The sequence below is a fragment of the Narcine bancroftii genome, chromosome 6 (genome assembly GCF_036971445.1).
Source record: "Narcine bancroftii isolate sNarBan1 chromosome 6, sNarBan1.hap1, whole genome shotgun sequence".
In the NCBI taxonomy this organism is placed as follows: Eukaryota; Metazoa; Chordata; class Chondrichthyes; order Torpediniformes; family Narcinidae; genus Narcine; species Narcine bancroftii.
In genome coordinates this window covers 207,213,569-207,230,241 of record NC_091474.1, presented here as the reverse complement: position 1 = coordinate 207,230,241, position 16,673 = coordinate 207,213,569, and the positions used below count along the sequence as shown (strand labels likewise).

The following is a 16,673-nucleotide window of genomic DNA, read 5'->3' as shown; positions in this document are numbered from 1 at the left end:
GCATCCCACTAAATTGGCCATTCACTGTCCTGGGATAGGAATGGGGGTTTGGCTTTTCACATTTGTCCACTCCCAACTGGGACACTGAACGCTTTCACACTTGCAAGGAGCCATCTCTGGGGTTAGGACTGTTCTACCTTCTACTGGTGACATCATGACGCATCGAGCGATGGTGGACCTGCCCTAAATCCTGATCAATGTATTATGATCTAATATTTGAACAAAATTGATCATACCTAATTATAACATAATTAAGCTTTATGTACAGAACAGTGTGAGGCCTTCAGCCTGTTGTTGTTGTACTGGGATCATGGGAAGTGCGAGCAATAAATAGTAAAAGTGGACAATTTTTAAACAGGGTGGGAAAATTTGTAGTGCTATAGTGCACAATTTATATAGCTTGGGAAGTTGGTAGCATTATCGCGTACAGTTTAAACAATGTGGGGAAGTTGGTAGTGCTATTTCGTACAATTTATAAATACCATGAGAAAAAATGATGGTGGACCTGCCCTCCCAGAATTCCATGCAGGAGAGAAAGAGCTGTATGTCCGGATGCATACATGGAGCATTCATAGAGGGGTTTTTCTGCCACATGGCATTCTGGGAAGTCAAGTCCGCCATTGCTTTTTCCCCATGGTTTTTATAAATTGTGCGCTATAGTGCTACCAATTTTCCCATGCTGTTTAAAAATTGTCCACTATTGCTATTTATTTCCTCTCTCTCTCTCTCTCTCTCTCTCTCTCTCTCCCACTGCAACTTTCCCATGACAAAGTTTGTATCATCATTTTAATCTATTTTTCCTGCACTCACGCAAAAACTTGGGTCATTTCAATCCCACAGTGCAATTACCCCTTTCACACTTGGCTGATTGCAATGCAGGAGTCTGCAGATGCCAGGGATTGTACTAGGGGTCGAGGCTGTCAATCCCCGGGGTGAAATGTTGTCTTCTGATGTTGGCATTGAGCAGATTTTGCTTTCATACTTGGCACTTTAAAGGACAATTGGCGTTTGATTCCTGGGATCACTTGCTAGTGTGAAAGGGGCAAGACACTGCTGAATATCACTGGGGAAGACACTTTCAGGATTCTGCGTTGTCTCTGTGGCCAGGGGTTTCATTAAGATCATTCTCCCTCAGAATTACCAGGCATCTGCTTTTGGATCCAAATTCCTTTATGTTTGGCTCTTCTTGAGGTTGAGGATAGGCGTGCCTTTCCTTTCACAGACCATTGACTTCTCAGGTTTCCATTAGCCCCATCTTTTCCTAGTCTCCTTTCATCTAGCTCTGTCTCTCGCTAGCCCATTTCACACAGCCCCCTCCTCAGTCCAGGACAGTTGACCAGCATTCCATTGCCTCCAATTTGCTTATCAGTTTCTCTGCATTTTCTAGTCTTTGAAGTTATTGATGGTACATCAATGATATGAACTCCACAAAGTAAGTTCTATGACTGATAGCAACTAAGTATAATTCTTTCCTTCTTGCAGAATTCACATAATGTTAAAAAATGCTATTTCACAATGGTGAAGCTAGGGACAACCCTGAGACGTGTGTGTAATATTTCTTTCAATATGGTCTTCTTAAAGAATCTTAACACATTATATTTCTGAGATATTTCTGGAATTGATGCACCATCAATAACTTCAAAGAGTGGAAGATTACTTTAATCCCAAATATAATGTCAGCAAATGTAGACAATGGATGCAGTTCATACCTAAAAGATAACTTATTTTCAAGAGGTTCCTATACTCAGTGTAAGTCATTTATGTTCAAATGTAGGTGATAAATGCTCTTAAAGGAGGCTGGTCTTGAGAAACAAGAGACTGCAGAAGCTGGTATCTGGAACAAATGGCATACCACTGGAGGAACAGAATGGGCTGAGCAGCATTGGCGGGAAGAAAGGAATGGTCCATGTTTTGGGTCAGAACCCTGCAACATGAAGTCATCATGGGTACCCGGCATAACTGAAGTATAAATCACTTTCCAGAACCATGGCCTAACTCTGTTATCAGCATTCCAGGAAGCTAGAAAATCTCCTCTGTCTTTCAAAGGTGTTACATTACATTTGCTTTCAAAAAGACAAATTTGTTTTTGAAAATGGCTTAGCAACTATCTGGACTTCACAAGAATTTTGCTTCATTTCCTTAACAACCTTTGTTACCAAGAAGGATAATAGTTGCAATCAAGTTTACTTTCACAGAAAAAAGTGGTCAGCCCTTCAGAAGAACATGAGAACTTAGTGTGTAGGATCAGCTTTTGAGCCTACATAGAGTAGGCTACATCAGCCCTTATCAACATCAGGGCTGTTGAGCATGCTACCTCAGCACCCTCTCCTGCACTATTACCCAATTCACTCAATATCCAGAAATCTATTAATGAACAATGATTGAGCTTCCAATTCCTATCAGAGTAGAGTGTCACAAGAATTCGCTACCTTTTACAACAAGAAATTGCTCCAAATTTCTTTCCTAAATAGCTATCCATTTATTCTGAGACTATGACTGCTGGTCATTGTGAGAGTGGGTATTGTGTAGTTCCAATGGTCTGTTTGAGGTATAAGTGCTGTGGCTTTGTCCTGACAGGCTTGAGCATGAAGGCTGAGCAAAGGTAAGGTAAGATCTTTTACTTCTTTCTCTAGTCTTAGTGGTTTAGAGATGGCAGCCTGGGCAGTGGTATGTTTCTGCTGTGGGAACTAGGTCCAATTTCTCTTCCTGACTGACAATATTGAGCAGCTGGGACTGCAATTGTATTCACTCAGTGTTCATGATGCTGAGAGCATCATAGATTGGAGCTTTAGTGAGGAGGTGACACTGAAGGCAGGTCATTGTGTGAGCACCAGCTGGAGGAATAGGAGGAATAGACAGGATTTCCCTCAGTAACAAGGATACTATTGGCTGGAGGTGACAGGGGAAGGATGACTTTTGGGAGGAGAGCAGAGCAGCAACCAGGTCTGTCGCACAATGACGGGGCTCCGATGCACAGCAGGGGAGGGCGGGGCCAGGAGAACTGTGGTGAAAGGAGGCTTAAAAGTTGAGGGGGTGGGGAGGGCAGGAGGTTATGTGTCTGTGAAGGACACTGCAGATCATAAGTTCCCTCCCAGGATCAAGGATGTCTCTGAGCAGTTGCCTAACTCCACATGTTTAGTCTGCAAGGATCTCATCTCTCTTTCAACAAATACCATTGATACCAATACAATGACCTCTGGTTGTTCACCCTCTCCCTTCTCAATCATTATCTCTGCATAATGTGTAGGAAAAAGACAAAACAATAATTCACCGAGAAGTGTAATATATATGCTAAAACAATATGAATACTGTTGATAACTATTTCATCCCAGTGTTTTCTACTTAATCTAAATCCACATAAAGCTTCAAATAGGTCATCTATTTGTCATCTTATATTGTTGATTCTTACCCCTCAGGTATTATCCACTTTCCCTTTAAATATGTTGAGAGTACCCTTCTCCTTGCAAACTACCATCTTCTTCTCAGACTCCTTTCCCTTTTAAAAAGTCATTCTGACAAGTTACTGTCTTTCAAATTCATTCTTGAGTTTACCAAGGCTTTAAATTGTCCAATCCATAATATTCACTTACCAAAGTCACTGCTGGTGCCCTGTGTAATTGTGATAGTCACATTGCCCTCTCTCATCTTTCTTCAGCCTCTAACCCTGTTGACAAAGCCATCTAGTTCAAATGACTCTCTATCTGCATTCAGAAATGCATAATGTATTGATCCTTGTCTTAATTTAGAGCTTTAGCTTGTGGAACTGTCCTATCATTTTTTTTTTCTATAATGATTTAGAAACTGATAGAATTGTGGTCACCAGTCCCAAAGTGCATCCTCACTGCCACGTGTCCAGTCTCATTCCCCAAAATTAGAGGTCAGGTGTCGCCTCTGTTCTAATCGGGCCATCTGCGTATTGCATGAGGAAATTTCTTCCCCATGTCATTCCTCAGCATTCAACCAGACCCAGTCAATATTAGGAAAATTAAAATCATCTCCTGTTAGAGCCCTATTATTCCCACAGCCATCTGTGATCTCCCCATACATTCCTTTAATTTCCACTGAGAATTTTACCCATATATCCTCATAGGGTGTTTCCCCAGGAATATTCATTCCAAGTACTACTGTGATGTCCTCTCAAATGAAAAAACACAATCTCTTCTCTTCTCTCACATTTGGGTATTGGTACCATGGAACATTAAGCTGCTCGCCCTTTTGATCCCTAGGAAACATATGTTTCTGTATATTTACAGAAACATAGCAATTATGTTTCTATAATTGCTATAATGTCCCAGTTGAATGTGCCTATCCATCTCAAAATATTTTCTTTTAGACATACAGCATGGTAACAGGCCCACCAGCCTGTGCTCCCCCAAATACACCAATTAGCCTACAACCTTTTTACATTTTGAAGGGTGGAAGGAAACCAGAGCACCTGGAGGAAACTCTTGCAGACCCGGGGAGAAGTACAAACTCCTTACAGATGAGATTGTTGATGTTGTAACAGTGTTCTGCTAACACTACACTGACGATGCTGCCCACAGTTTGCATAATGGTTAGCTACCTGTCAGGCCTTTTGCATTCAAGTTTAAGTTTGTTTATAATCATCTGGCTGTACATATACAACTAGCCCAGAAAGTGTTTCTCCAGACCACGGTACATACATATACACATTACACAGCACATAATTATCAAATATATACATAAAGAGACCATATAAAAAAATGTACTGTACATCAATATTTTGAAATCATTTAATCATTTCCTTTATAAAAGGCCCCAAGTTACAGGATATCATTCATCAATCTCACAGTTTAGCTTATTAGACCTCCTCATTCCCTGCCCTATCCCTCCCAGTCCTGCCTACTGCATATGTTCACTTTAATTTCAATATTTGTTTCAACTTTCTCATCTGCTACACTACTACTGCCAGAATGGTTTGAAGTCTCCAAAGTATCTCCAGGAAGTCTCCCTGCCAGGATATTGGTCCCTCTCCTGTTCAGATACAACCCATCCCTTTTGTACAAGCCATCTCCGCACTAGAAGAGATCCCAATGGTCCTAGATTGCCCCTCCTGTACCAGCTTCTCAGCCACGTATGCCTTATTCACATGAGACAAGAGTAATCCAGAGATCACAATCCTTGAGGTTCTGCTTTTTGACCATCTGCCTAACTCCCTATATTCAGGATTTACTCAAGGGTGTTACCAGAACTGGAAGTTATAAGGAGAAGCTGGATGGAGAATAGGAGGCTGAAGTGTGACCTTATAGTGGAATACAAGATCATGAGGAATATAGATAAGGTGAATGGTTTCTCACTGCCTAGGGGAGTCTAAAACTTGTGAGCATAGATTTAAGGTGAGAGGGAAAGATTTAAAAGGAATCTGAGGGACAACGTTTTCACACAGAATTTAGTAGTACCATATATGGCAAGCTTAACATTTTTGAGAATCTTTTCAGCATCTTTTCCAACTTAATGATATCCTTCCTCAACAAGGCAACCAGAGCTGCACGCAATACACCAAATGGAATCTCTCCAACATCTCATACATTCATAACATCACATCCCAACAATGCCCTGACTGATGAAGGCAAGCATGCCAACTACCTTCTTCACCACCCTGTCTCCCTGTGTTACCATTTTCAGGGAACCATGTGTCTGCACCCCTAAGTTTCTCTGTCCAAAAACACTGTATAATTACACTCTATACAATTATAAAGTTTTAAAGATATTTAGACTTACACAGAGAGGAAAGCAAAAGCAGTCAAACAGGACTATCACAGGCACCTTGGTTGACATGAAAGAGCTGGGCTGAAGGGCCTATTTCAATTTTATGTATTTCTTTGGCTCTCTTCTTTCTTCTTTGGCTTGGCTTCGCGAACGAAGATTTATGGAGGGGGTAAATGTCCACGTCAGCTGCAGGCTCGATTGTGGCTGACAAGTCCGATGCGGGACAGGCAGACACGGTTGCAGCGGTTGCAGGGGAAAATTGGTTGGTTGGGGTTGGATGTTGGGTTTTCCTCCTTTGTCTTTTGTCAGTGAGGCGGGCTCTGCGGTCTTCTTCGAAGGAGGTTGCTGCCCGCCGAACTGTGAGGCGCCAAGATGCACGGTTTGAGGCGATATCAGCCCACTGGCGGTGGTCAATGTGGCAGGCACCAAGAGATTTCTTTAGGCAGTCCTTGTACCTCTTCTTTGGTGCACCTCTGTCATGGTGGCCAGTGGAGAGCTCGCCATATAACACGATCTTGGGAAGGCGATGGTCCTCCATTCTGGAGACGTGACCCACCCAGCGCAGCTGGATCTTCAGCAGCGTGGACTCGATGCTGTCGGCCTCTGCCATCTCGAGTACTTCGATGTTAGGGATGAAGTCGCTCCAATGAATGTTGAGGATGGAGCGGAGACAACGCTGGTGGAAGCGTTCTAGGAGCCGTAGGTGATGCCAGTAGAGGACCCATGATTCGGAGCCGAACAGGAGTGTGGGTATGACAACGGCTCTGTATACGTTTATCTTTGTGAGGTTTTTCAGTTGGTTGTTTTCCAGACTCTTTTGTATAGTCTTCCAAAGGCGCTATTTGCTTTGGCGAGTCTGTTGTCTATCTCGTTGTCAATCCTTGCATCTGATGAAATGGTGCAGCCGAGATAGGTAAACTGGTTGACCGTTTTGAGTTTTGTGTGCCCGATGGAGATGTGGGGGGGCTGGTAGTCATGGTGGGGAGCTGGCTGATGGAGGATCTCCGTTTTCTTCAGGCTGACTTCCAGGCCAAACATTTTGGCAGTTTCCGCAAAACAGGACATCAAGCGCTGAAGAGCTGGCTCTGAATGGGCAACTAAAGCGGCATCGTCTGCAAAGAGTAGTTCACGGACAAGTTTCTCTTGTGTCTTGGTGTGAGCTTGCAGGCGCCTCAGATTGAAGAGACTGCCATCCGTGCGGTACTGGATGTAAACAGCGTCTTCATTGTTGAGGTCTTTCATGGCTTGGTTCAGCATCATGCTGAAGAAGATTGAAAAGAGGGTTGGTGTGAGAACACAGCCTTGCTTCACGCCATTGTTAATGGAGAAGGGTTCAGAGAGCTCATTGCTGTATCCGACCCTACCTTGTTGGTTTTCGTGCAGTTGGCTCTATAACTTTGTAATATATACCACAGGAACATGACAACTAGAACAGAGTCACCATGAAACAATTGATGTGATTATTCAATTACCTTTGTTTTTAAATCATCCATCTTGCTATTATTTCCTCTCTGTGATGTGACTTACCAAGGTAACGTTGATATGTGCTCACACAAAACAAAATATAAGATACCAGGATTAGGGTGAGGGTCTCTCTCCTGGTTCATGGTTTACAAAGCAGTCATTTTTCTAACTGTACAGACAGAAAAATCATGCTTAGGGACCTTGCATCCGCTCAGTTGTTTACCTGGGAAAGTAGGACAAGGAACAGTGGATGGACTTTAACTCAGAGAAGTATAAGGTTTTGCACTTTGGAAACTTAAACCAAGTCATGACTAACACAGTAAATTGCAGTGCCCTGGAGAGTTTTGCAGAACATAAGAAATAGGAGCAGGAGCAGGTCATCGGGCCTGTTCATCATTCAACAAGATTATGGCAAATATGGATTGGGACTCAGGTCTACTTAATCACCTTTTCCTCACAATCTTTAAGAACATGGAATAGTACAGGCCCTTCAGTCCATGATGTGGTGCTGACCTATATAAACCTACTCCACACCCATCCCCTGTTTTTATTACATCCATGTGCTTGTCCCTTTGAAGTGTCCATATTGTTCCCAACTCTATGCATCCTCATCTTATGCAGAACAGAGAATTCTTGGGTTGACTGTGGAAACCATCTTGATGAAAATGGTTGGTGAATGAGTGCCACCACTTTGATTGGATATGGGTAATCTGATGCCAGAGGCTTTATCTCTGGTGCCCTACTACTGGATGTATGAATGAGGGTGGAGCATTCATGATCTTCTCAGACACAAGAACCCAACTAGAGGTCACATCAGTCAGAAAGTCACAGAATCATTGAGTTTTACATTTTGGAAATAGTCCACACCAGCCAGGTTATCTATCCAAGTTGTCCCATTTGCCTGCATTCGGCCCAGAACCCTTTAAACCTTTCCTCTCTATGTATCTGTCTAAATATCTTTTCAGTGTTAATGTTTTTGGAACCCATAATCCATAATAGGAAATCTATTACTGACTCAAGGCTCATTAGATCAATTTTGTTTGTCTGGCAAATTCATTGAACTACCACACACATATATATATATATATATATATATACTTGATAGATATTCCAAAATAAAATACATTGGCAGAATTTATATGAATAAATGATAGCTAGTAAATTTAAGGAGTTGAATCATTTAAGCACATAGAATAGTACCAATCAAAATAGCATATCATTCACACAGTCAGGAATCCATTAAGGCTGTTAAAAATAAATTATAAACTGCTCCCATTTTTCCTTCCTCAAATTCTCGTCACCCCTTCGTTTGCCCTGGCTTGCTTACCTGCTCTGGTGGTGTTCTTCCAACTGATCTTTTCTCCTCTGCATTTCTGAGCTGCTTTCCACAGGCCAACAAACACAGCAAAAGGACAGGAGATGAACAAACTGCATGGTGAAAGCAGTCGGTCCGCCTGCAGGGTTACACAGGGAAGAAGAAAATTCCTCACAATGCCAATTTTTTCCTGACCTACTATTCTCTTTCAATTCTCGCTCAAATGGCGCAAAAACATCACAAAACATTTAATCTGGTCTGTGGTCATAGCAATTTGAACTAAACCACTAAATCCCACTGGGTCATATGAGAGGATTTTCAGTCAGCTCAAATCTCATTCTGCACATGTGAGATTGATAGATACCTCTTATAACTGATGCATCATTACCAAATGTACTTGTGACCAATCCAGATCTCCGTCACAGAACCAAAAAAATCTGAACAGATATTCAATAAGTGTACCTATTCATACCAGCATGTTGATATTATGGTCATTCTTCAATATGCATCGCACAATAGCCGGACTGCAAGTACCTGTATTCTCCCTGAAACTTAAAACTGAACAGTGAGGAGCTTTTTAGCAATGCTGGTTTATGATGGTCACAAACAATTACCTCTCAACCAAGATCATTATTTGCTGTTTATTAGGAGTGAATACATCATAGAATATGTCCAGATATTATTAATTCAGAAAGCTTGGCATTAGAAGAAAATTATTTTAATTTTGTAACATTGTTGAACTGGAAGTATAATCAGTAATCAGAGATTGATTTCAGATAGGTGAAAGTCATTGATTGACCTCATATAGTGTACATACTGTAGTTTCTGCTTACCTGCTTCATTGGACATGGTAACTAAAATGAAGATTGAAGGATGGTTGAGAAAACCTCTGGGAAAATCTAATCAAATTATCAACCCAACTTTAAATATTCTTACCAAATGTTCAAGCAAGAGTTTATGACTCCTTTTGTTTTTGATTCCTTGGATAACTGGCCTTTGGATATTCTGAAAAAAGAAATATGAAAATCACTTTTCCATGATCCATAAACATTGCAATTTCAAAAATTGAGTGACTAATCTACACAAATATACGCAGAATTATTTTCAGTTTCAGATTGAGATTTATTGTCAGAGTACATACATGACATCACATACAACCCTGAGATTCTTTTTTCCTGTGGGCAAGGCAGAATTACCACTTATTGAGAGTGCAAAATAAAATGTTCACAGCATAAACATAAACAAAGAACTGTAAACAAATAATGAATGTAAACAGACTGAGTGTGCAATACAGAGAACAAAAGAAAATCTATAAAGTGCACAAGTAAGAATCCTTAAATGAGTCTCTGAATGAGTTTGTCATTGAGGAGTCTGTTGGTGGAGGGGAAGCAGCTGTTCCTGATCCTGGTGGTGCAAGTCTTTTGGCACCTATACCTCTTTCTTGATGGCAGCAGCGAGAACAGAGCTGGAGGCTGAGGGTCTTTGATGATTGCTGAGTGTTTCATAATTGACAACACGAGTTTCAGTCAGAAAGGAGCTTCACAATATTATGATGGCACACTTGTCCTGTCCTTTATCTGTGTTGAATTAAGTCTTTTATCAAATCCATAAGAAGCAGATATTCTCAGATGGTGGAGGTAATCAGGTCAATTTTTTCTATACATGGACGACACCATGGGGTCGCTATTGGTCCATAAATTAAGGAGAATATGTGACAACTTTGAACACTCTTTGAGAGTCCAAAGTCAATTGCTAAAGTGAGGCCATTGACAATGAGTCCGTCCAGTCTTTTGTTCCCATTACCATTGGATCCACTTAGGAATATTCTTGGAAGAGTCAGGATATCCATCAAGAAGTGGGGGAAGCAAACAACCAAGTTGCAATGGAACTTGGAAATGTGGGAGTAGTGTTCCCTCTCGATTGCAGGAAAGAACTTATTCATATAGTGAGAAATGCATTTGGTTCTATGGCATCCCAGTGTGGTTCACATTCCACTCCTATGCAGCAGTAGTCACTGGAGCCATCTTCCATTTCATCCAGAGATCAGAAATGCATCATGTACACAGTGATGCAATGTATAAATATGCAGAGATAAGGAGAGATAACTATACTCAACATGTCCTCATTCTGTTGGCTACTGTTGCGCATAGCTGCATCAGGCTATGCATATGTCATAGCAATGCAAATACTCATGAGAAAATGGTATCCTTTCTGTTCCCCTTGTTGCAAAAAATGGGTCTGACTGCTTGTAATGGAGGATTTAGACCAGCTTATGCAAGAAGGGATGCAGTTGAATAGGAAGACATTATCTAATTTACACCATGAGGGCCCAGAGATGCAGTTGTCTTTTGTTGGTCGCAGACTGTCAGATCTTGAAGATAATTAAATCATTTGTTCAAAGAGATAAGATATGAAGTAAACAACTTTTGGGTAATATCAGCCATCGTCCCACTGCTGAAGTTAGAGACTCTCCGAGAGGTGGCAACATCTCTCAGCAAGAAGAAGAACTTCTAGCGTCCAGCTAACGTCCCGGTCGAGGGAGGTGGAGAAGCTGCTACTGGCGCCCCAACAACCTACTACAAGTGTGCAGTCGTTGCCTCGCTTCGACAGTTGGGACCAGTCCAGGCGTTGATAAGTGGAGTTGGGAAGGGCTAGCATATTGTAGTTTGAAATCAGCTTTTGAATTTGTAATAAACATTTGTATAAACTGAACTGCTCTCAGTGTGTGTGCCTATTTTCTTTCGGTAGCTCAAACACTGTGACCTATCTAAAATGATCAAAATGAGAGGTACAAGTTTACCCAGGACACTGCTGTTGTGAATTGTAGAGCGCGTCGAAAAATCCAAAGACTTGTTGATCCAAACCAAGGCTTTCATTAACTAAAAGACTGGAGCATATCACAAGTAGGTCGACCAGTCTAGAATGACCTGGTCTGGCTAGGAGCAATTCTTTAAGACCTGCCAGTAGGTGTGGCTACACTCTCAGCCAATCACAGTCATCCTACACTACCATCTGTACATATACACATTGGTGATAGAATCTGTGCTATCACATGAATATTCCATTTATTTTCATCCTTTCAATTATTTCATAGAAAGGTTTCTGTAGAAGAGTAAGTCAATCAGGCAGTGGAGTTAAACAAGACACTGTGCTTTGTAGTGCAATGCTACGAGGGTATCCAAAATCAGTCAGGCAGTAGTCTGCAATAAATTCTTTGAGGCCCAATGGGAAGAGATGTAGATCCCATGGTTAAACAAGGAAGTCTGCAGAAGCTGGGGTCGAAGGCTTTAGGTATTGGTGGTTCCCTGAGCTGACCAGCACCTTGCTGGGTTGGTGGTTGATCAGCCTACCATGAGGGACCTTGTCAGATATTTTACTAAAGTCCATGTATTAAAAATCTCCAGCCCTTCTCATCAACCCCTTCAGGCACAGTTAGAGTCTCTACCCATTGACCCAAATGATGCTGCAGTGGGATGAGACCATCATACACCTCTCTCATGATGTCATGAGCTTTACTGGAACACATCTCAAGCAGTTGTGTAACAGAGGAATCTGTGCTTTATTGGTTGATCCCAGGGACACACAGAGACAAATACCCTCAGTTGGGAAGTTGCTAACTTTGTGACAATGAACTTTGGTTTGCCTAAAGCAAGTCTTCCAGTGGAAGAAGTTGACTACAACCAAATGATATCAACTCGTATAACTTAGACTGTAAGGTCAGACGCTAAGGGATCACCAGAGAGTGGTGTAGCCATGGCAAAGGCATTGTGAGAAGCCACAGTCTGGGCTCTCCTGCAACTGGACTTTGAGGGGCTGGGCCTGTTACAAGCACAGGGGCAGGAGGAGGCTCCACCATTCAATAAGATCATGCCTGATCTAGCCATGGACTCAGTTCTATTTACCCACCTGTTCCCCATAACCCTTAGTTCCCTCTGAATTAACATCTCAAACGTGTTGTTCATGGAATGTTCTGAGCTGATAATCAATAATATATTGACATAAATGTAAAAGTTGTAAATATATATCACAAACAACAGAGCACTGATGATCAAGGTCTGAGGAACACCATTGGTCACAGACCTATTGTAAGAAATCTACCCCTCCACCTCTATCTTTTATGGTCAAGCCAATTTTGAGTTGAAAGTCACTGTGATCTTAATCTTCTTGATCAGCCTACCATGAAGGACCTTTTCAGATGTTATACTAAAGTCTATGTACTGTATTCAAAATTTCCAGCCCTACCCTACCATGAAGGACCTTTTCAGATGTTTTACTGAAGTCCATGTATTGTATTCAAAATTTCCAGCCCTACCCTAACATGAAGGACCTTTTCAGATGTTTTACTAAAGTCCATGTACTGTATTCAAAATTTCCAGCCCTACCCTCTTCAATCATCTTGGTCACCTCCTCAGAGAACTCTATCAAGCTTGTAAGCCATGACCCCTTCCCCAAACAAAGCCATACTTTTCCAAATGTAAGTAAATCCTACCCTATCTTCTCTAATAACTTCCCTGCCACTGATGAAGGCTCACCGGCTTATAATTTACTGCATTATCCCCATTTCAATTCATAAACAAAGGAATAATACTGACTATTCTCCAGTTTTGTGGGACCTCACCAAAGCAGATACAAAGACCTCCAGCAAATTAATCTCTTGCCCTTCTTAATAGCCTGAGCTAGATTTCAACAGGCCCCAGGGATTTATGCACCTTAATGTGCTTCAATAGAACCAACACCACCTCCTCCATGATATCAATAAGCCTTAGCATGTCAAAATATCCTTCCCTGTGCTCACTATCATCCATGTCCTTCTCCTTGTTGAATACCAATACAAAGAACTCATTTAGTACCTCTCTCACTTCCTGGCCCCAAACATAGATTCCCTATTTTATCCTTGAGTGATCCTACCTTCTCTTTAGTTGCCTGCAGTTTTAGTATTAATATAGGTATAAAATTATTTCCCTGACCCCTTTTAGCCCCCCTGGTTCCCTGTTTACGCTCTTTTCTGCTTTTTTTATATTCCTCAAGAGCCCTGTGCAATTTCAATGTCCTAAACATTTTCTCTATCCTGAATTCTGAGCAGCTGGTCATTAAAAAACTCCCACATGTCAGATTGGACTTAGCCAACACCAGCTATTCTACAACTCCCCAGCTCCTGCCTAATATGGTTATAATTAACTTTCCATCAATTTAGCATCTCCTCCACACTGAGGTCCAATCTTATTCATAAACCTTTTAAAATTTAAACATTTGTAAGCCAGCAAGGAGTTAATGGCCTGAATGGCCTGCTTTTGGGTAGACTCTACCCAAGGGTGTTGCCAGTTAAGTCTGCTCCAGAGTAGGCCTGTGCCAAACCTAAAGTAAGAGCTTTAATTGGATTGTGCCACAGGTGTAGTCACCAATATACAGTCCAGAGAGATGGACAGAGAAATGGTCCTTAACAGAATGTTAAACACTTACACAATGGGAGTCTGTAAATAAATGCAAATAGTGAGCAAGGGCAGTAAAAAAAATACCCTCAAATTCTATCTCCCACTGTGCACAACTAAACTTACTCTGTGGTTCATTCAGCAGGATCTCATCACTTACTTATCAGCAAATCTGTGTCCAACATTCCTGTTTAATATGCAAGAGTCATGTAGAGTTACCTTCTCCAAGCCACACAGCAACATCTCATAAATACATGCAGTCCACTCAGGTGCACTCACATACTCCCCTCTCCAGCACCTGGTAAATAGAGTAAAACATGAGAGTCTGCAGACACCGTGATCGAAGGAAAAACACAATGCTGGAGAAACTCACCTGGTTAAACAGTGTACTTTATAATCAAAGATTTAAAAAATAGAGTACATAACCATCGTTTCAGGCTTGAGCCCTTCATCAAGGATGGAACACTTCGCATAGTGGTTAATGCAAATCTCGCACTGTCAGTAAGGAGTTCTCCCCGTGTCTGCATGGGTTTATCCTGGGAACTCTGATTTTATGGCCCCTTCAAACGTTGTAGGTCAATTGGGTGACACAAACTCATGATTGAAATATCCTGTAACCATGCTGCATGTCTAAAAAAAAAGGTGTGAGCAGAATGGAGGCCCTCTCCTCCTACCATTTTGATCAGGCACCTTCCTACATTTTGCTCACAACTTGATGAAGGGCTCAAGCACAAAACATTGGCTATGTATCTTTATCTCTGTTACATAAAGTATGCAGTTTGACTGGCCCAGCATTGTGTTCTTAGCTGGTAACTAGAGCCAGCAGCACATAAGTGAAGGAGAAGCGCAGCACCAACAACACATCGGACTGTAGGACAGAGTGCTCTCCATTGCTGGAGCAGCTGTCACGGGGTCTGCAAATGTGTGGAGTTCATTAATGGACAGGATGCTCAAACCTAATCCTACTTTTCACATGGCCCTTCCCCCATAACCAAAATCTCTTCTGCTTTATGAGCTGCAGATGGTGAAAGTTTGCTGCTTAAACTAATGCTAACCTCTTCACTCCAATACCACAGATAAGACTGGAGTATTTGAAGCGGGGATTGTGTTGTGAGGATCATAGGTTCGGTCGGATAGCTGCACAATGGCCTTCCTCGTTTGAATTTCTCTATTAGATTTCAGTTGCCCAAGGATGCATCACCCCTGAGCACTTTAAAGGTGTAGCTGACGCATCTCAGTGACCGAGACAAGCCATGTTGGAGGCATTCTCCTTGGGAGAGGTTAGAAGTATTGGATCATTGAGCATCACTGGCCCAAAATGGTTGAGAAAGACAAACAGTTGTGTAAAACTACCACTCTGAGGCATCATCTAGAAGGAGGTACAAGTGCATCAAAATCAAGTCTTACTGCTGGGAAATAGCTTCTGAGATTGATGAACAGTATCATGTGACCAAGAAAATTATTCCAATATATACTGTGTAGATAGATATAGATATATATATATATATATATATATATATATCTGTATCTATATACACATACACAGTATGTATTTTAAAGTTAATTTTGATGTACATAAATGATTATTATGTGTATTGTGAATGTTCATGTACCGCAGTTCAGAGAAATGTTGTTTCATCGGGATGTATATGTACGGTCAGATGATAATAAACAAACTTGAACTTGAAATAAGGTGGGAAATGAGTACATCTTGCATTCATATCTCAGATTTATTCCTTGTAACTAACACACACACACAAACCTTGGGATCAACCATTCAATGAAATCAGACATCAAAGATGGAATTATCATTACTTCCGGTGCTCCAGCAAAAATATTGACCACCTGAGAAACGAATGCTTGAAGATCACAATTTTAAACCCATCTTAAGGCTTAGCAGCCTTTCTAATATGTGCTGAACTATTATTTTGCCTAGTTCCACTGACCTGCACACAGTCACTAGCCTTCCATATGCCACCCATCCATGTACTTGTCCAAACTTTATTAATGTTGTTACAAGATCAAACCAGCAACCACAAAGAAGGCATATCATACAGGGGTAAAGATGAACAATTACTTTATTAACAAAAAATTCACTTTCAAACTTTAATTCAAAATCCCCCACCTTTTATAACAATGCCCACTGGTTACTATGCAAATCTCTATAACAGTGTAAAACTAATAAATTCCCCAGCCTAAATATAACATATGTAATCAAAGTCTAAGTTATATTTCCAACCAGCCCACAGAAAAACTTAGACTCAAAACAAACACAAAAACACACAAGACTCACAAAACTTCGATCTCAACTGAAGCAAAGATCATAAACAAAATTCAGTTTGTTTGGTAAACTGAACCCAAAAGATCTTTGAGAGAGAGAGCACAAAATTCAAAATTGTCTTGTGTTGCAGAGAGAGGAACAACTGGCTTGGTCCGGATCCTTCTGGCAGCCTTCGGAATGTTCATCCTTTTTGAAATCCCAACATTCTAAACTGTCCTCCAGATCATGACTCATGCTCTGGGCCTTCTTCCACTCCACAGCACCACCCAGTGGTGGTTTATCATCCAAGTCCAGAAATTTTTAGATCATTTTCCGCACATGCTCAGTCTGTCTCCCACTCTCTCAGCAGTCCACCTTCACCTTGACTCTCTAAGGCAAACTGTCACTTTTTAACATAAAACCACACAACACATAGGCCAATATACAACACAGAACTCTGTAACAATGTAAAAAT

At 41.3% G+C, this 16,673-nt stretch overlaps 1 protein-coding gene across 4 annotated transcripts in view; it reads right to left on the bottom strand.

The window, feature by feature from the left end:
- LOC138736997 (gamma-aminobutyric acid receptor subunit rho-1-like) overlaps window positions 1-16,368 on the bottom strand; it is a 53,176-nt gene extending 36,808 nt beyond the window's left edge. For all 4 annotated transcript variants that reach the window (XR_011340706.1, XM_069887340.1, XM_069887341.1 and 1 more), the window contains exons 1-3: window positions 16,232-16,368; window positions 9,446-9,514; window positions 8,522-8,648 (exon numbers count right to left, since the gene is read on the bottom strand). Coding sequence is in view for 3 of the 4 variants with exons in the window: in XM_069887340.1 (XP_069743441.1) it covers window positions 8,522-8,628 (107 nt within the window). In the remaining variant the exon portion in view is untranslated. The remainder of the gene's footprint in view (window positions 1-8,521; window positions 8,649-9,445; window positions 9,515-16,231) is intronic.
- Between the last annotated feature and the right edge of the window lie 305 nt (window positions 16,369-16,673).